At 32.1% G+C, this 19,388-nt stretch overlaps 2 protein-coding genes across 2 annotated transcripts; both read right to left on the bottom strand.

Annotated features, from left to right (window-relative positions):
- Nucleotides 1-4,745: 4,745 nt before the first annotated feature.
- Nucleotides 4,746-9,493, bottom strand: LOC114395706 (probable polygalacturonase At1g80170). Its single transcript, XM_028357542.1, has 9 exons — nt 9,189-9,493; nt 8,853-8,981; nt 8,610-8,780; nt 8,499-8,519; nt 8,171-8,378; nt 7,851-7,932; nt 7,387-7,495; nt 6,398-6,514; nt 4,746-5,336 (listed from the first exon to the last, which is right to left on the bottom strand). Exons 1-9 carry the CDS (start codon nt 9,438-9,440, stop codon nt 5,043-5,045), a joined length of 1,383 nt encoding a protein of 460 aa, XP_028213343.1. The 5' UTR covers nt 9,441-9,493; the 3' UTR covers nt 4,746-5,042.
- A 605-nt stretch (nt 9,494-10,098) lies between these two features.
- Nucleotides 10,099-11,065, bottom strand: LOC114397083 (pentatricopeptide repeat-containing protein At2g33760-like). Its single transcript, XM_028359207.1, has 2 exons — nt 10,789-11,065; nt 10,099-10,658 (listed from the first exon to the last, which is right to left on the bottom strand). The coding sequence occupies exons 1-2, from the start codon at nt 11,063-11,065 to the stop codon at nt 10,099-10,101; spliced, it is 837 nt and encodes a 278-aa protein (XP_028215008.1).
- Nucleotides 11,066-19,388: the final 8,323 nt, after the last annotated feature.

The following is a 19,388-nucleotide window of genomic DNA, read 5'->3' as shown; positions in this document are numbered from 1 at the left end:
CATTAACCTCTTGATGGGTGATTAAACTATCATTCTAATTGTCCTTCACTTGAAAAGATTATTAATTGAATCTAAATGATTTAACACACTTTGTATTTGGGTTGAGTTTCCTCAAAAGCCTTCGAACGAGCTTATGTGTGGTCAATTTTGGTCATGGTACCTAGATGGTGACACTATTGATATGTGTATAGGCTAAATGTATTTCAGTAGTATAAGTCACTCACATGTTAAACACGTGTATGTTAAAATGATAAGTTTCTTAAGGTTTATCCTAAATAAGAAGCTTCTCTTAAGGTTTATTATAGACAAAATGCTTCTTGATAAGCCATTTTTTTTAAAATAAGATAAAAAATCAAATAAAAAGTGATATATTATACAAAAATTATTCCAAGAAGTGATAAAAAAGTAACATGATTTCAATTTTACACCCACTTTAGTTACCTTTATTTTTTAAGTAGTTTTTAAACTAATAAAAATCAGTCACGTGTCTTGTATTTAATTTGTACATATTACCTATGTTTTGTATATTTAGAATTTGCGTCTTTGATACAATTAGTTAATAAGCAAGTTAAAAGTTGGTAAATCATTTTATTTATAAGTGTATGGTAATGAACTGCCAGAAAATGTAAGATGACAAAAAAAAAGACATATTTATTATTTATATAAATTCTATTTTCTCAAACAAAAAAATCATTTTAGATAATTATGATTTTAGTTTCTTCACAAATTTTAGGTGATTACAAGAACTTTATTGATTGCCTTAAAAAACAAGAACTTTATTGAAAGTTATATAGCTTTTACAAATAATTATTAATCAATTGGTCACATATAAATTACTAATTTGTATTTTTACTAATATTCACTTTCTAAAACCATAGTATTTAAAACATTAGTTAATATTCTCTATAATATTTTTGTTCAACATATCAATCTCTTTCGTAAAAAAATATTTCAAGTATAAATTTGACATTGTTGATTATTTCCTTTGATTTTACTATGCATGCAACTAAAACTTGTCATCTTTTGTAAACCAACTCATACAAATATACAAGGACACAATCTAATCCATCGACATTCTTTTTGAGAAATTCATCATGCAAAACAAACACATTGTTACATATATATAATCATCCACCACCTCAAAGAGTGTGAAGAAAATTTATGATGTAATAAAAAGAAAATGATTACCACAATCACCATAAAATTATTGGACATTAGTGTAAAGTCAAAAGATTCTGGAAGAAAAAAAACACCACATTATAATAAAAAATAATAATTTTATGAAAATTCCCTAATTTTCAAAGAGAAACACCAAACAACTTTTTTTTTATAATATTTTTACATGTTGGTTTTCATAAGTTAATATTTTTTTCATTAAATTCAACAAGACAACATTATTAATTATAATAATAACTATACTATTAATACATACTTTACAACTATTTTATATTTATTATACTTAATGAATATTTAGTACGTACTTCATACTTTGAATTTATATTGTAACAAAAAACACTATGAATTTATTAAATAAAATATACAATATTAAAATTAATTTTTATATATGAATTCAAAAGAACTCTATTTATTATTATTGTAATTAATTTATGATTACAAAACATACATAATTATTATTATTAATGTAGGTGATGTAATTCTCTATAAAAAAAATAAATCTAAAGTGAAGTGTTATGTATATATCTATATATATATATATATACTTTTTTTTAAATATTAATTTTGAATTATAATATATATATATAATAAAGTTCATTTTTATTAAGTTAGTACTTTTAATTATTATTTTTCATAAAATATATTTTGAAGTAACTATTTTTAAAAATATAATAAAGATGAGAATGCCAATAAAAAGTATTAGTATAATGTACAATGTTATTACTATAATATTTATATATCTTTAAAATATTTAGGATTTTAATAAAATAATATAATAAAAATTAAATATATTTTAATTTGAAAACTAATTATTGGTAAGAAAAAACTAATAGTACATTATTATTATTATTAATTAATTTCGATCCTTAATTATTAATTTAAAAGAAAATTGTATCATAAATAGAACATTACTGCCTAATATTAAAATTATCAAAATTATATATATAAATAATATTATTGTAAATAACTTATTTCTTCATTAAATGTAGTTAGGAACATTAAATTTAATTAAATTCCGTGACTATTGTAAAATTCAATGATTGATCTAATGAATAGAAAAACTTGAACGGAGTCACACTATTAAAGAAAACTTGAACGGAGTCACACTAACATCATTCAATATGCTTGGATACAAAATACAATGTCAAGAGTCTTTCTGGGTAAGAACGTGAAAAATATTTAACCTTAATGTAAAAAAAATGGAAAATGAGAGTGAAATTGTATTAAAATGTCAAGGATAAGTATAATAAAAATTATAAATTATAATTGTTTTGCCAAATTATGTTTATGATACTTTTTTAGTCACGGATAAATTAACGAATCTTAGGTTTTGTTACCTAATTTTTTTTTCATTTGTCATTAATTAGTTCCTTTAAAAATGACTAATAAAAAAAGAATTTTTTTATCAGAGAACAAACACAATATTTATTAATTTATCTAAGACTAAAAAAAGTGTTAATGATAAAAAATAAAACTATTAATTTATTAAGGACTCAATGCAAAAAAAAATTATGATAAAACAAAAATACACTCCTAATATTATCAAGTAGGACACCAATGGTATGTTGGGGCTGCCAGTAGATGCCCACCTAGAGTATTATTGCCAATGGGTGATTGTGTCTCAAGTAGGAAAAATGGCACAAGGAAGATTTGCAGCCACACTTATGGAAACGGTGAAAATCCACTCCGAATCCTTAATCACTTGTGTGAACATGTGTTATTATTATAAATCATACTATATATAAATTAGTAAATTAAGCTATTTTTTTTTTATCACAATAAGCTAGTTTATACACAAGGCAATTCCTTGAGATCTTTTTATAAGTTCCAAATGAATGCCAAAATACTCTTCTTTTGTAATCAAACAAAGAAAAATGGATCTTCTTTCAGACAATGTGGGACTTAGAAAAGTTGAACTTTTGAAACACTACCAACATATTCTATTAGTATCATCATTTTGTTATCATAGATGTGATTGTGTTACAAGAACAACCAACTGAAAGAATCAACTTTTTCCAGGACGCCACAAGCTCCAACTCTTGGCCTATTTGCATTTAGTGTTAGCATACATGCCAATAAAGCCATACAACAGAGACCACTGAAGAAATACTTTCGTCTTTGTTCTTTTCTCGTTTCAATGCATGCAAGCAGATCTGTGCATTAAATTGGCCGGTCTTTTGGTCCCAATTGAATACATGCATGGCCTTTGGACCACACTGTCAATGCCTTACACTTGCAGGCATGTAAAACTGTTCTGTGGAATTCATGTGTTTGTCGCTTTGCAGTGACTGGAAAATCGAATAAGAACATTATTAATTAGTTGGTGTCAGTGTTCATCGAGTTTCTTATTTACTCATGTATGTAGCCATTAAGTAATAGATATAAAGGCTAATTATGAAGCGTAGAGCATCATCTCACGGGTCCTATACCTTGTCTGCTTCTCTAACTAATAGCCTATACCAATCATACCCGACCAAAGTTCAATTGAAGCAAAATTCATATAATGAATTAATGATAATTGTAAATACTAAAAATAAACTAGCTTTTGCATATTTAACCGTGAGAAAGGACAAAGTTTTCTATAATTGGACCTACTCCTACATAGGCACAATATAATCCAATATAATTGGGTGAAAATCAAAGGCCCAGTGAATCTTACTGCCAACGTCAAGATAAAAGTTATGCAAAATTACAATTTTAATCCTCTTTTAATTTTTTATATGTTATTTTGGTCTCCTATTTTTTTTTTGGCAATTTTGATTATTTTATTTTTGAAAATTTATAATTTTGGTTTAATGTGTTTTATTTCATTTATTTTACTCCAATTGAATCCTAAATGTAACATATTTAGATATCATAAAAAATAATTTAATTAAATATAAAAATTAAAAGAAATAAACATATGAAAAAAATGAAGATGAGACCAAAATTGCAGATTTTTTAAAATAAGAAAACTACAATCGTAAAAAAGAAAAATAGAATGATCAATAATTAAATGGGAACCAAAATTATAATTTAATCTAAAAAATTATGAAAATAACATTTGTTTGGCAGAAGATCTAATTTTGGATCTGATTCTTAATAAATGCTTATAAGATAGAAAAAAATTAGTTAAATTTATTTTTTAAACTTCAATTTTTGTAAAAAATTTCTAATTTAACTTTTTGTATAAGTTGATTTGGACTTACTAAATAATTTGATTTATTTTATATTCTATTTTCAAATAATTTAACTTTTTGTATAAGTTGACTAAAAAAACTATCCAACTTGAAGTCAAATCGTTGTTTGTTTTGGACTAATAATATCAGGATGCTGCTCTGATTGGCACCATTTTACTCGTTTATTATTTATTTTTCTTTTGAAAATCAAGGAAGGGAATATAGTTTCAATTCCAACACGAGACATGCATGCCTCCAAGAATATTAGTGATATTTACTGCCAACAAAGAATTGCCAACAAAAATCAAATCCGAAACATATTAATAACGAGTAGTGGCATAAATTTCAAACACAAGTACACAAATTCCAAAACATATGAGTGATATTTACATCACCATGCGAACATAACACTTTTAAATAAAATCTCAATCAATATTATAAAATCGATGTCTCTTTTGTTTCATCGATGCTGATGGTATCAACTAGAATTGTCAATTCTCTTGTATCAATTTTGTTGTAATGTCTAATTATTTAATAACCAATACATCCCTTGATTTCTCTCTGATCTCGCCTCAAGCCCCCTCCAACGTATATCACTACAACTGCTAAGTGTGACAGAAAACAAGCCTCTTACTCTTACCCCATTTGATATAAAATTATATTAAGAAAAAGGTTATTAATTGTATAATGCATCTTTAGAAATCAAATTTATAGTTCAATGTGACGAATATCTTCTTCCTCTGTAGTTGATTCTTCAATTTGAGAGGTTTTGTCGCTGGAACTAAGGCAATCAGCAGAAGGGTGCACCACTCCATAGGGAAAGCCTTGTGCTGAGTGGCAATATGTTTCAACAGAGCCATCTTGTTTCTCTAAGTCCACATTGCTAAGGACTAGTTTGTTGCATGGGACTGAGTCACTGCAGTCAAATTTAATGGCCTTAGCACTCATTGTAGTGCCACTTATGTTCTGGTACATCACCTCGCTTATCTCCACTGCTGTTGTCTGAGAGTTCATGAGATCAATGTTAGAAGCGGTTGCTCTGTCACCCCAAGCAATATTTTAGACTTAAGATACTTATCAATGATTAATGGTTTTAAAATTAAAACATTATGGGTCTATGGCATTTTATTCATTAAATCTTTAAAATCTTCTATTAGTAGTTTATTAAGTAGTGACATTAAAGTTGTTTCAAGAAACAAAACAAAGTCGAGACATTAAAGTACTATGTAATTATCATAGTTATTGGTTCTCTGGTTAATGTTTAAATGCAAAAATCAGCTCCTTCATTTTCATTTTTTTTTGTCTTGTTCAAAATACATCTTATACCAAGCACAATACTCTCATTGCATAATGTTAAAAATCGTAGTATGTTTTAAATTTTAAATAAAATAAGACCAAAGTGTTTTGGGAAAAGTGCAAGAGTTTTGTGTTGTTTTTAGTTTCGCAAAATAATAAGTTCTCTCACTCTTAGTCGCTATAACAATAGTTCATGCTAAGATATTGATTTGACAAACCCAATGCTATTTTTGGTGTGCTTTGATTTTGAAAACTATCATGTTCATCTTTTGTTACAAGAGAATCAGACAGGAAAGAAAGGATTAGAGAAGGAAAAAAAAATGATCTGATTTGAACTGCAAAATCTACACGTGTAGGAGTTAATATGTCAATCATATCACTTTTTATTTATTTATGATTTTTTCCTCCATCGTGCAATGATAGTAACTTAATAGATGATAAATGTTCACATAAATTTAATATATTTATAAGAAAATGTTATCTAGTGTTATAATGTTATAAGTACATTCATTAAAAAATTAAAAAAATAAATATTTTTATTAAAATACGTAAAATTATATTATTTGTGATTTTTTAATGTTTTATCATGATTTTATAATAAATATTTGTTTTCTTTTAATTTCTTAACAAATGAACTAAGGACTATCCTATTTATAATATATGTTAAATTAATCTATCATGAATTAGTTAATAATTAATTATCACGTTAATGATATAATTAGTCTAAAAAGTTGGAAAGAGATTATCTTGGAACTGGTAGACTGTACCTGGTTTTCACAACTGGTTGGCGAATCACAGTAAAATTGGTCTATGATAATGGGGTTGGATACATTTTCCACCCTCACATTCTGAAAACGCACCCCTCGAACATATCCAGAACCTCCCTATGTGACAGAAAAATAAAAGAAAACATATGTAAGCGAATTTCAAATATATTAAATTCCATAACTTTTAAATACAGGTTAAAAATGATTCAAGAATGATAAAATCTCCAATGTAGAGAATTTCGCATACTACATTTATTAAATATATATTTGCATACTACGTTTATACTAAAAATATATGGTAGCGCTTACAAGGCAATTATTTTGTTTTCATTCTCCTACATATCTAAATACAAATGCACAAATATTCGTAGGCATGGCTCTGTCAATGTATGTGTCAGTCACAAGTCATAACTTTCCTTTTCTTCCCTTACCGGTTACCAGATATTAAGGTCTCCTATATAAAAATATAAAGATAGCTTGGCTGGTAATTCTCACAGATATGGCAGTCCATATATTCCCTTACCTCGTTTTATTCCGAAAGCCGTTAGGACATAAGAGGCATTTTTATATTTCTATTTTTTTTCCGTAAGAATTAAAAATAAAAGTTAAAAAATTTATAATAATTTACATATCTTATTTAATCAACTAAATTAAATCTCTTAGTAAGACATTGGCATTTGTTTATTTTAAAATTACGAATACACGAAAATAATAATAATAATAATAATAATAATAATAATAATAATAATAATAATAATAGCTTTAAAAGTTTTATTTTTAAAAGCCTTATATGTTAATTTGATATTATATATATCATCCTATATTACGAAAAAGCATTCTAACAATGCTAAAGTGGCACACTAAGGATACAGTGGGTGTGAAATAATCTTTCAACAAGGGATAATAATAATAAAAACAAAAATAATGAAATTATAAATTTATTGAATGATTAAAATAATTTCATCAAGATTGAGATGTGAGAATACTACCTGCCAAGTCTTAATTCTGACACCGTTGGTAGTCTCCCTAAGAACTGCTGTATCCAAAATCACTTTCGTGACTATGCCTGTTGAGTTGTCTTTCCCTAGACTTCCAATGCTGAAAAATAAAGTGGAGTTAGAAAAAGGTAGAAACAACTTTACTCAAAAAAGGGTGTTCCAGAAACAGATAAAATTTTCTTTTTTGCTTTGAGTTTATCTAAGAAAGAAAAGGAAAAAAATTAACGTAAACCCAATAATTAATGAGTCAACATGTGTGGTTCATGCAACTAACGCTTGTCCAAGAGAAAAGAAAAGCAAAATGTTGGGGTAAACAATTTCATCTGTTCATTTAAAGTTTGTGACTATTCTGTGTAGGAAGTTATGGCACAACCATAATACGCAAATTTTAATGTACCAAACAAAGAGTGACGTGTAATTTTAAACTAAATGGAGGCATGAAAAATAGATGATACCTGATTCCATGTCCTGGTCCACAATAAATTCTCTTCATTTTGATATTAGAGCTAGCATTGACAATTGATATGCAATCATCCCCTGAATATGGCACACACGATTATGATGAAACGGCAAAAACACAAATGGTTAGTGTCCTTTTAGTCTATTTCAGTTGCAGAAATCTTAGCACAATAGTTCATCTTTTTTTATTTCTTTATTCTTTTTTTTAGTTATTCTGTGTTTCTTTGTATCAAAGTTTAGAAGTGTAACCCATATAATTGTTTCTGTTGTTTAGCAAAATGGAACATGAGTTAAGGAAGAACACCAAGTTCAGAACCTGTTCCAATTTTGCTGTCTTGGATTATGACATTTGTTGATTCACTAATATGAATTCCATCAGTGTTTGGGCTGTCTCCAGGAGCTGACACTTTCACGCTAGTAATTCTAACAGAATCGCATCGTGATATGGTAAAATGCATCTGTTGGCTATTCTGGATTGTTAGTCCTTTCACCCTTATGGATGAACTTGTATCAATCGTAAATGCCTGCAATGACCCCCCTCAAAGTTAAACTACATTATTATTTGGTAATCTTGATTTCACATCTTGCGAAACCTTCTGCTTGAAATTTAGAAGACAAGAAAAGGTTAAGAAAGTGGTTCTTACTGTTGGTGCACCTTTGCAAGGCTGTGACAAAGAATAACAGGAAAATCAGAAATTATTATCAAGTTTTCATTAACTTGCAAAATAACTTAGACCAAGTTTTGCAAAAATTACATTGGACTTGTTCTTTTTACAAGATGCTGCCCACCATTTGCTGCCTGAGCCATCAATAACTCCAGAACCTTGGAAAACAGTTTTATTCAATTTGGAAAAATCAAGCCAAACCCGTGGCAGTTTTGGATCCCAGTTCTTAGGCTCATCTGGTGCCACCAATGTACCGTCAATCTGGAAATGCAGATACTATGTCAATAATCATAGGAAAACTATTAAATCTATGTATTTGTGTGTTTTGATCACCTGGATGATGAGCTTGTCTGCACAAGGCCCTTTGAATCTTGTTGCATTAACAAGGTAACGGCGTCCTTGAGGAATTAACAAAACAGATTTTGGTGTAGAGCATGCAACTCCCCATGCTTTTTGTAAAGCCTGATAATCACACAAGCAGAAAAGAGAATGGACAAAACATTATTACACAATGATTAGTCTGGTCAATCAATGATGCCTGACCCGATCGATTAGTGCAGCAAAAACATTTGCCTATGCTGAACATTGGCAAATGAATGAAGTGCATCTTGAGCAAAACAGAAGAGTACAAAAAATATATATCCCAACAACAATAACGAAAGAACTTACCTCAGTATCATCAGATTCTCCATCTCCAGCAGCACCAAAGCTATCAATATTCACAAGAACTTTTCCACCGCGCTTGCTTCTCCATGAAGGGATGTCAGAAAGTTCTACCTCATTTTCTTCTTCTTCTATGTCCAGGGCCTCTAGGCTTTTAAGTTCTTCGAGCATGCCAATGTTGTCGCACATTATGCTTCCTGCAACTCCATAAGCTGTTATGAGCAAAGCAAGCAAGGAAACCAAGAAGAACTTGTCCATGTTTTGCCCCTGTTGTCTGTATTGTAAGGATTGGTTGATTTGATTAATGCCAATGAATACTTTGGTTATAATTTATATGCGTAGATTAGCTGTGAAAAATGAAGGATTTGGGGGGGCTTTATGGCTTGGCTTGAAAGTGGATGAACGTGTAACATTTTCTACATGCCCACACTTAAAGTACAAGGAAAAATATTTTTGTAGTATTTTGCTTTACTCATCAACCAATTACAAAAGTCACAAGTAATAGTCACCGTTGCACTATCTCCACTTTGCCGCCCTGAAAGAGAAGTGAATGATGTATAATCTAAGAGTCTCTTTGCATATTCCACTCTATATCTCAAATTGCACTAGTATAGAGGCATAATACCATGTGATACATAAAAGGGAGTTTTTTTTTTTTTTTTTCTATTTTTAGAAGATGTCAGTTAGTTACACCAAACATGGGAATACAAATGCCGACCCTCATTTTCTGGGCATGCTCACCAAAAACTCCTTACAAAAGAAATCTTTCCCTTAGATTGTAGGATTGCCCAAATAGACAAGACCTTATCATCTTAGGAAACATCTTCATCAGCTCATCAAAATGACATGATTGTTTTATCTTGTGTGAATAATGGGCTAAAATGTTTCACCAATTCAGGAACTCTATTTTCCCCAGTTATTGTCTTATCTCAATTAAACTATGACCAATTTCCCTAGTCATCTTCCTTGCTAGAGAAACCTCTCTGATTTGCCTTGATGCATCAAATTTCCCTATTTCAGCATAAAAATTTGAAGCTTGCAACCACACTGCAGGGTCATCTGGATCTAGCTCAACTAACACTTGTGCTGCTTTTGTTCCAACCTCTTCATTCTTGTGGACCCTGCAACTTCTTAACAAAGAGCTCCACATAAAATATTCTCCTTTTCCCTGTGACTGTAGCAGAAACTCTTCAGCTTCATGTAGAAGTCCTGCACGACAAAAGAGATCCATCGTGCATGAAAAATGGCGGCGATCTGGATCGACCCCATGAAGAGATTTCATCGATTCGAAGACTATTCTTCCTTCCTCAACTAATCCTGTGTGGTTACAACCATTTAGTGCACATAAGAAGGTAACATCATCTGGCTTTATTCCCCTCTCAGTCATTGCTTGAAGCATTGCAATTCCTTCTTTCCCCATTCCATTTCGGGCATATGCATTGATCATGGATGTGAAGCGTTTGGAGAAGGAAGAATCTAAAAAATTCGATGAGAAAGTTCCACCTGCTTCTTGAATATGTATCCATGAGGGAACATGCAACTACAGCATCTTCTCCAAGTCCAGATTTCAATGCATAACAATGCATTAACTGAGAACTCGTAAAACTTGCTAAAGCAGACACTGACAATGCCTTCAGTGTGGTTGATAAGGTAACTCCATCCGGCACAAGACCTTCGTCGACCATCAAACCAAACAATTCAGCCACATCATCAACCGCATCACAATAAGACAAAGAGGTCATCAATGAGTTGAAACAATCCAATGTTCTCTCGGGAAGACATTCAAATACAGCCATAGAACTCTCAATGTCCATGCACTTTCCATACATATCAATCAAAGCAGATTGAACATGCACACTCCATTCATTAAAACCCAACTTCATCACACGACAATGAACCTGCTTCCCCAAACAAAGCTCTCCACTTCTACTGCACAAATTCAACAAACCCACCCAAGAACGAATTGATGACTTTTTCCCCCACACTTAAATAACACTAAACACCTCCAAAGCCTCACACAACAAATCATTCTCCACATAATAAAAACATTCGATTCCACCAAACCCGCCTTCAAAACGCACCCTTTAATCTTTTTCCCTTCATGAAACCGTCTCAGATTGCCACACTTTCTAAGCAAATAACAAAACGCAACCCATTTGGCTACACACCTTCAAAACGCATTCGAGAGAGGTAAAACCCCAACAAGTCTTCAACTTTCACACGGCCCAGTTCACACAACCCACGCAGCATCACGTTCCACACAGCCAAGTTTCGCTCTGGCACATCAAACAACTGCAGTGTCACCCCACATTGCCCCACCTGTGTGTAGAACCCGACAAGTGCACCACCCACGAACACGTTGCATGAAAACCCGAACTTGATCACTCCGCAATGCACCTGAACACCCTCTTTGAAAAACAAAGCGTTGGTGCAAACCGCTATAACAGAGGTGAAGGTGGATGGGCTTTCTCTTATTCCACACAAACCCATTTCCGCGTAGAAACGAATAGCATGATTTGCTGGCGGAACGCGGAAATGATCAGGTCGTAGGTGACAGTGTCCCGCAGTGGCGTGTTGTGGAACACTGCGAGTGCAACGTTCGGGTTCCTGCGTTTTATGAAAGCGTCGATTTCGCGGTTCTTGAGGTAGATAACACTTTCACTAGGGTTGCGAAGGGGAAGAAAAGTGTGTGGAGGCGTTGTTGGGATTGGTCTAAGAGTTGTTATGGCTTTAATGAAGGTGTGGAGTTGAGGCTTTTGCATCCAACAACACCATGTTTCAGCGTTGAAGACGGCATTGGGACTGAGACTTGTGGAATTTTGTGAAGAGGCGTGCAAGTTTTCGAGTTTGAATTAAGGACAAGACCATGAATCTCGCACAATATTATGCAATAGGATCATGGTCTTGATAAGTGTATTAAAGACATTCATTAAGGAATTAAAAGTGAAAATATTTATTAGAAGGAGATCCCACGGATCGGAAAAAAGGGGGGGTTCGGATGAATAGAACCGATCCGATCCGATCCGATCCAATTTTGTGTCCAAATCGGGTTGCAACAATTGCCTATCACATTTTAAAAACAATTTAGGTTTGACCCGCCCTATTTCTCCATAGGCAACAAGGGACCTGAACTGCACTCACTCGTGTGCCCTAACCTGTTGTCGTCGTCTGAATCTCCTCTCCTCTCAACCTTGCTCTCGTAGTCTCAACTCTCGACTCAATCTCTTGTAGACTCGCATTTTGCATACTCACGCTCTCTTGGCTTCATTCACATTTGTCTTCGTTTGCAAATTCACTGTCATAGGTAATTTCGAAGATCCTTTTTCATTTTTTCCTTGTGATTTTATGTTTTCTATTGTTTGAAGACCCTTTTGAGTTTTGCTTAATTTCTCTATTTACGGTGGTTCTATAGAGGGACGACCGCTACACTACCTTTTCTTGATTCCTCCATATATACATACTCAGACCACCAGGCTATTGAAGCCAAACTTTGCTTGCTAGGAGGCCATTTTATGTTGAACATCGAGGGGGCCCCTTGGAAGATTCTAAGGAAGGACTTGACCACTTTAGCTCAGATTTGGAGTGTTCTTTCTTACTCCAACCTTGCTCTCACATCCCATACCTCAGACTTGAATATGGACCAAGCCCACTTGATATATGGGATTGTGATGAAGATGGACATGGACTTGGGCAGCATAATATCATCCCAGATCGCCCAGTCCAACTCTTCCAAGCTTGAGTTCCCTACGCTAATCATCGCCCTCTCCGACGCCAAGGGAGTCCACTCCAACACACTCACGTTTGTGTCCTTGAGCCTCGTCATTAACTTGACATACATACGGAAGAACTACTGGTACCCAACAAATCCTTCTGTAGTTTTTCTTGGGCCCAAGAAGGCTTGGGGGTGTGCTGTTTAGAAGGCTCCTCAGGCACCTTAGCCAGCACCCATTCCTCAGGCCCTCATTCCTCCTCCATCAACCTTCACTTCTCAAGAGCCGACAACTCCCATGTTGTAGAGCATCCACCACACCCAATTTCTAATTATGCAAAGCCTCCAACAAATCACTATCGTGCTCCACCAGCCTATCATGATGTTGGAGGACTTCCTTTAACAAGTAGCTTGACCCGAGGATCGACCTCCCTTTGTTTGAGGGGTGAGAGCGCTAAAGATGATGTTGCTACAAGACCTTCTAGAGCTGGTGAGGGTAATGTTGTAGAGCAAGGAGATGATGAGGACTACATCGCAGACGTCTCAGCTGCCCAAACAACTTAGGACCCATGGCCTACACAGGATTGAGGCCATCTAATTCTGAACTTTATTTTATTTTACTGCATTTATGGTATTTCTTTTGCTACAATACTTTTAGTTTACTTTTAAATTATTTTTTGAATGAGAGACAATTAATGACTTGTTTTGGATTGATTTAATTGGCAATTTTTGGGAGGCATGCTTAGTTGAACTGATTGCATGACTAGGATAAATTGGGTCTGATTAGTAATGTTCTGAAGTTTCCTATTTGTGAGTGAGCATAGGTTGTTGTTGAGTGATGGTTTTGTGAATTAAATGCACGTGAGTGGGTCGGTTAGCTTGCATGACAGGAAATTGCAAATGAAAAACTAAATGCTTCACATTACCGTGTGAGTTGGTGTGCACCTTAATTACAAGAGAACAATTGATTTTATTTATTTTGCATGATTCTTGAAATTGCTTGAGTGCATACATGATATGGATATGATCAAGGCCTTGTTATTTTAATTTCAATCACTTGGCCAAATAGCTAATCCTGTGGTAAATAAATAATTGAATCCCTTGCACCCTCTTGAGCCTAAATGTGAATGAATTTTGTCATTGAACCCTGAGCTAAAAATGCATATGCTATTGTTGTACACCCTACCTTTGGTTGTAGGAGAACATTGTTATGGATCAAGACAAATTTGTTCCAAATTTGGGGGAGTATCTTGGGTGAATTCTGTTGCAGGGATGTGAGTAACAGGCACATAGAGAACCAAAACTATAGTCTTTTGTAGTACCTGATATATATATATATATATATATATATATATATATATATATATATATATATATATATATATATATATGGCATGATACAAAGGTTTGGTGGTCATTAGAAAAAGTGGTTCTTCAAGTAGATAGGGAATGGAGAATGCTCCCCTAGAACCTAAGTATTTGAATTCTAAGAAAAACCATTATTCCTTGTTAGCCCAACCAAGTTAGAAGCCTAATAAAGTCCTTAGTGATCCATATTGTGTATGTGTGATTGCATTGTTTAGATGATGTGTGAATTTGAGATTCGTAACTTCAGTCAATTTGAATGAATTACATATAACTGAAAACACTTGTGCCCTTGAGAGAAACACTAGCCTTGTGAGGAGTGAAGCATGGTTGATCTTCTTTAATACCTATCATGCTTGCAAACATGTTTCAATTTCTAAGTGCATTCTTTGCATAACTCCATCATGTAAACCATGGCAAGTGTGAACTTGACAGTTGGAAACTGAATTTGTTTAAAAATTATGCAATTATCTCACCCTACGACAAAAAAGACAAACGACTCAATGTTATTAACTCACAATTTACTAATTTTTTTTTTCGGTTGTAAATGCTCGTAGATATTCGAGGCCTCAATCACAGGTAGTATCTGACTATTAAGACAGATGAAGATATACTAAGAAAAGGATACATGTAAGCTTGTTATATTACATTATGTAGGCTAAAACTGGTGAGAGTTTATTTCCTTTTCTTATATTCCTGGAGCTTGTTTCCTTGCCATAATGAAATCAGCCTTTTCCTAGCAATAGCAAATGAGCTTCTATTATCATTTGTTGCATGTTTAACTCTATTGAAAGTATTGTGAATATGAGTAAAATTTTTACCCTACCTATGAGATGTTTTTTAAGCTTCTGTTGTGAATATGAATTTCTTTATTATTATTAGGAAAAAGGTTTTGCCTTCCTGCCTTATCATCTCATTTCTCAATTTGTTTATTTCTTTGTCAGAATTTTTATGTTGTTAATCCAAATATTGCAATATTCATCCGGTCAGAGGAAGATCATATGAATCCATTATGGGAACAAAGGCTAGTGAAGCGTTATTATGACAAGCTTTTTAAGGATTATCCTTTGCAAACATGTTCAATTTTTATTCTAATATTATTTTTACTGTAGGAGTGATAGTTTCTTTTATTTATTTAAGTAATGTAATATTGGCATTTGGTTAAATTAATTGGTAAGGGAATGTGAACAATGCACATGTACGAGATTCAGAGATGTCTATATATTAGATTTTGCATTCCATTTACCCAATTTGGTCCTTCTTCCATAAAGCATTTTTTATCTAAATTATATAAGAAGCTATTATTGGCATTGCTTTTGATTCATGCCTATATAAGAATGACATTTGTGGGGTGGAGTCAAACTAACCTACCTGCAAATTTGTCTTGTATAATCTTAATTATTTTTTTTCATTCTTTTTGGGTAAATTTCTTTTCTTTTCGTTATTTCTCCTAATAGTTGAACTAAACCTGTAATCTCTTTGTTGATGGCAACTAAGACTAATTAGATATTATCATTATTATTAATTACAAATATGACCTATACTTCCAGAACTACAATGCATTACCCTGTGGAATGTGAACTTGTTCGGGCCATTCTATAGAAAATTATCTTCATTAAAATTGATGTCATCGTAGGCTATGTAGTTATGTATGTTTCTACCAAATAAAATTTTAGAGGATTAGCTTGGGATAAGATAGGGAAGCATATGCACCTCAATTACTAGAGTTCATAAATTGTATCTTACTGCTATTGCAATTAGTTTTTCAAAATTATAAACATATATGTTTATAATAATATATTTCCATATACTAGTGATTCTATCCTTTTCTTATAATTTGTTTCTCCACCATTGCTTATGCTCAATGGCCTGTGAAACTTTTTATTTGCTTAATGAAGTTTGTTTTGGTTTCAAGGTATCAAATGGTGATCTTTCGGTGTTTATCTGGCTTTACATGTTGCAGACAATCAGGCTAAAGAGCTACCAAAGTTTTTGGTCAAATTTTTTCTTCATTCCAATGTACATGTTGCATCAAAGTTTCAATATGACCAGGTTTTTCTGGCTAAACTACTTGCACATTATTGAATATTATTCAATTTCGAATATGTCACAAACAAGGTTTGTCTTTGACCATATACAGGTAGTAATTACTTGCACCATATTGAATATTATTCAATTTCGGTCAAGACTAATAATCTTTGCATTCCGATTAATATTTCAGATTAATTCGCTACATGCTTTTGCTACTTATGCTTCACCAAATGGAAATAGGTCTCTTCTGATTTATGGTTGCTCTTGCACGTGATATGGTCATTGCTAATACATTTGGATCAGTTGCATTGATGATGATTATCTTCTTGCTAGGAGAATTTATTATCCCAAAAGGTAGGCTACACCAAGAACTACTGCATAAAGTGCAGATATAATGGAGTTTTTTTTATTAATTATTTGATTCTTACTCATATAAGTATGATTAAGCCATGGTGGATTTAGGGTTACTGGTTGTCACCTCTTACCTACGGACAAAGAGCAATTTTAGTCAATGAATTTACTGCCACAAGATGGATGCAGGTATTTCATACATGTTAATTAAATTTATTCTTGCTTTTCTATCCTTATTGCTAGTGGTTTATAGAAATTTATGTGGAAGTAATTATGGATTCGATATACCAGCTGATGATTATTGGTATTGGGTTGGTTTGGGAGTGCTTGTGTTCTTTGGTTAGAGGTCAATGACATATTAAGTGGGGTCAACTTAAAGAAGTTAATTATTACATTAGACACTTCATCTGGCATTAATTTTATTTATTTACTTTAGTGTTGAGAATATATATAGATGCTGGACATTTTCGGGCTCTGTCTCTTGTTAGTATATATATCTTTGAAGTAGTTTGGCTTTATCTTCCTAATTTTTTTTTGTTCATTTATCATTTCATCATCTTGGAATTAAACATGATTTCTTCAAAATATGTCTTGACATGAGTTGTCTCTTCACAATGCAAGCCATCGTATATCTGTAGGATAATATCTATTGCCTTTTGGTTTGAGTCTTTTTCACCCTTTGCATTTGTAGTCTTTTATGTGTCCTTGAGGAATAAATGACTTCCCTATGACTACTATTGACTATATCAAGGTACTTTCCTTCCAAACTATGAGTTGTAAAATTATAGCTTATATTTTTTTCTAATCAATTCATTGCACTTCTTTATATTTCTTTGCATACCCAATGCTGCTTACATTACAACATGGAATGGGATTGTTGCTTTGCTTGATATACTGTGGTTTGCTAGCATTACTTTTCACTCATAAAAGAGCTTCTAGGGTAATGTTTTATATTAAGGAGTAGCTTTCCATTATGGCCTTGTTCAATTGTTTTACAATTTGTCAAGCAGGATTGTCTGTGTTGGCAAAATATAGAAGGCCTATAATTGTGCATGTTGATATTCAACAACATTTTTGGAAATAATAATGATATTATTTCTAAAAATCAATTTTACTTCCATAATTAGCTTTGAAGTGATTCACACATTTGTAATCACATCATTCACAGGCAATATATACACTTAAATATCTATAGAAACTACTTATCATTCAATCAGATGATTTATTGAAATTAAATAGAAGCAAGATTATCTTCCTTTTGGAATGTGTACTTAAATTTCTCTGATTAATTCTTTCCGGGAAAGGTATATCAGGATATAGTTGGTAGTGCTTACTATGTTGCTCCTAAAGTTTTGTAGTGCAGATGTGGAAAGGAAATAGATATAAGGAGTGCATGAGTCATATTGTATATCTTACTTACTGGAGTCCCTCCATTTTGGGATGGTGAACAGAGACTTTGATGTTCATAATAGAATAGAGGAATTATCAACTTATATTGAAAACTTAAAACATACATTTTCTTTTTGTTTACTATTCCCTTTTACTTGTTAGACTTGTCTAATTTTTTTTTTTTTATCAAATATGTTCTGTAGAGACTAAGAAGGGAATAGTTGATGCCATATTGGAAGGTCACATTGATTTTAAAAGTCAACCATGGCCTAACATTTCAAATAGTGCCAAGGATCTTGTTCGTAAGATGCTTATACAGGATCCAAAGAAACACATTTCCTCTACTCAAGTTCTAGGTATATAACTTTTTTCATGTGTTTTCTCCTTAATCTTATTAAATACTTGAAGTTTATTAAACTGTATCCAAAACTCCTGATAGTACCTCCCTGCTTACATGGTCAATTTTATATGTACTGGTAGTGTAAGATTGAGAAGATAGATTATTAGAGGAGTTTGTGAGCTATTGTAATATGTACAAATAACTATTGCTGATTGATAACATGGGTTGAGCATCCTTATGAAATTTCTTTGTGAGCTAGATTTAAATGTTGCCAGTTACCTGAACAAACATTTTCAGGCCATTGTTGCCACCTCTTATCCTTGTCCTCCTTGCCAGTGTGATTGCTCTCTTCAACCCCTTCTTACTCTCCCCGAAGGTATCTATCTCTTTTAATTCACTTTTATACCATTAAATTACCTTTTTCTTTTTAGTTTAAGAATTGACATATAGAGAATTAAAAGTGATGATGTCTGATTCAGAATTATATATACACAAAATTTCCTCCAACAATTATTGGCCATGTTGTGTTTTTAGAAAACATAGGATGTGTTTGGTTATGTTAGAGGCGGTCAATGTGAAGGGAAAAAAATAAAAGAAATTTGAGATACTCTTTTAAACACATTTTTTATTGATTAAAATTTATTGAATATCACAAAATTTATTGAATATTACTTTTAATTGTTTATCATCAAATCATCAAATAATACTAACAATTTGACATGATAGGTTTGAAAACTTTTGTACCTACACTACAAAAATATGTGGCCATATATGATTTATGGCCCGCTTGGGTGTTTTTTTTTTTTGAAAATTATAACCAGATTTTACGTTAATGTTTTAGTTTTAATTATTTTATTTTTAAAAACTGTTATTAATTTTATAATTTTTAAAATATATATTATTGATAATAATAATAATAATAATAATAATAATAATAATGATATTAATTTCACAAATAATGTATTTTTGTTTCTACATCAATAATAATAATAATAATAATGGAATGCAAATGAACAGTTTC

This window comes from Glycine soja, chromosome 18 (genome assembly GCF_004193775.1).
Source record: "Glycine soja cultivar W05 chromosome 18, ASM419377v2, whole genome shotgun sequence".
Classification (NCBI taxonomy): Eukaryota; Viridiplantae; Streptophyta; class Magnoliopsida; order Fabales; family Fabaceae; genus Glycine; species Glycine soja.
This window is presented reverse-complemented; position numbering and strand designations above follow the sequence as displayed.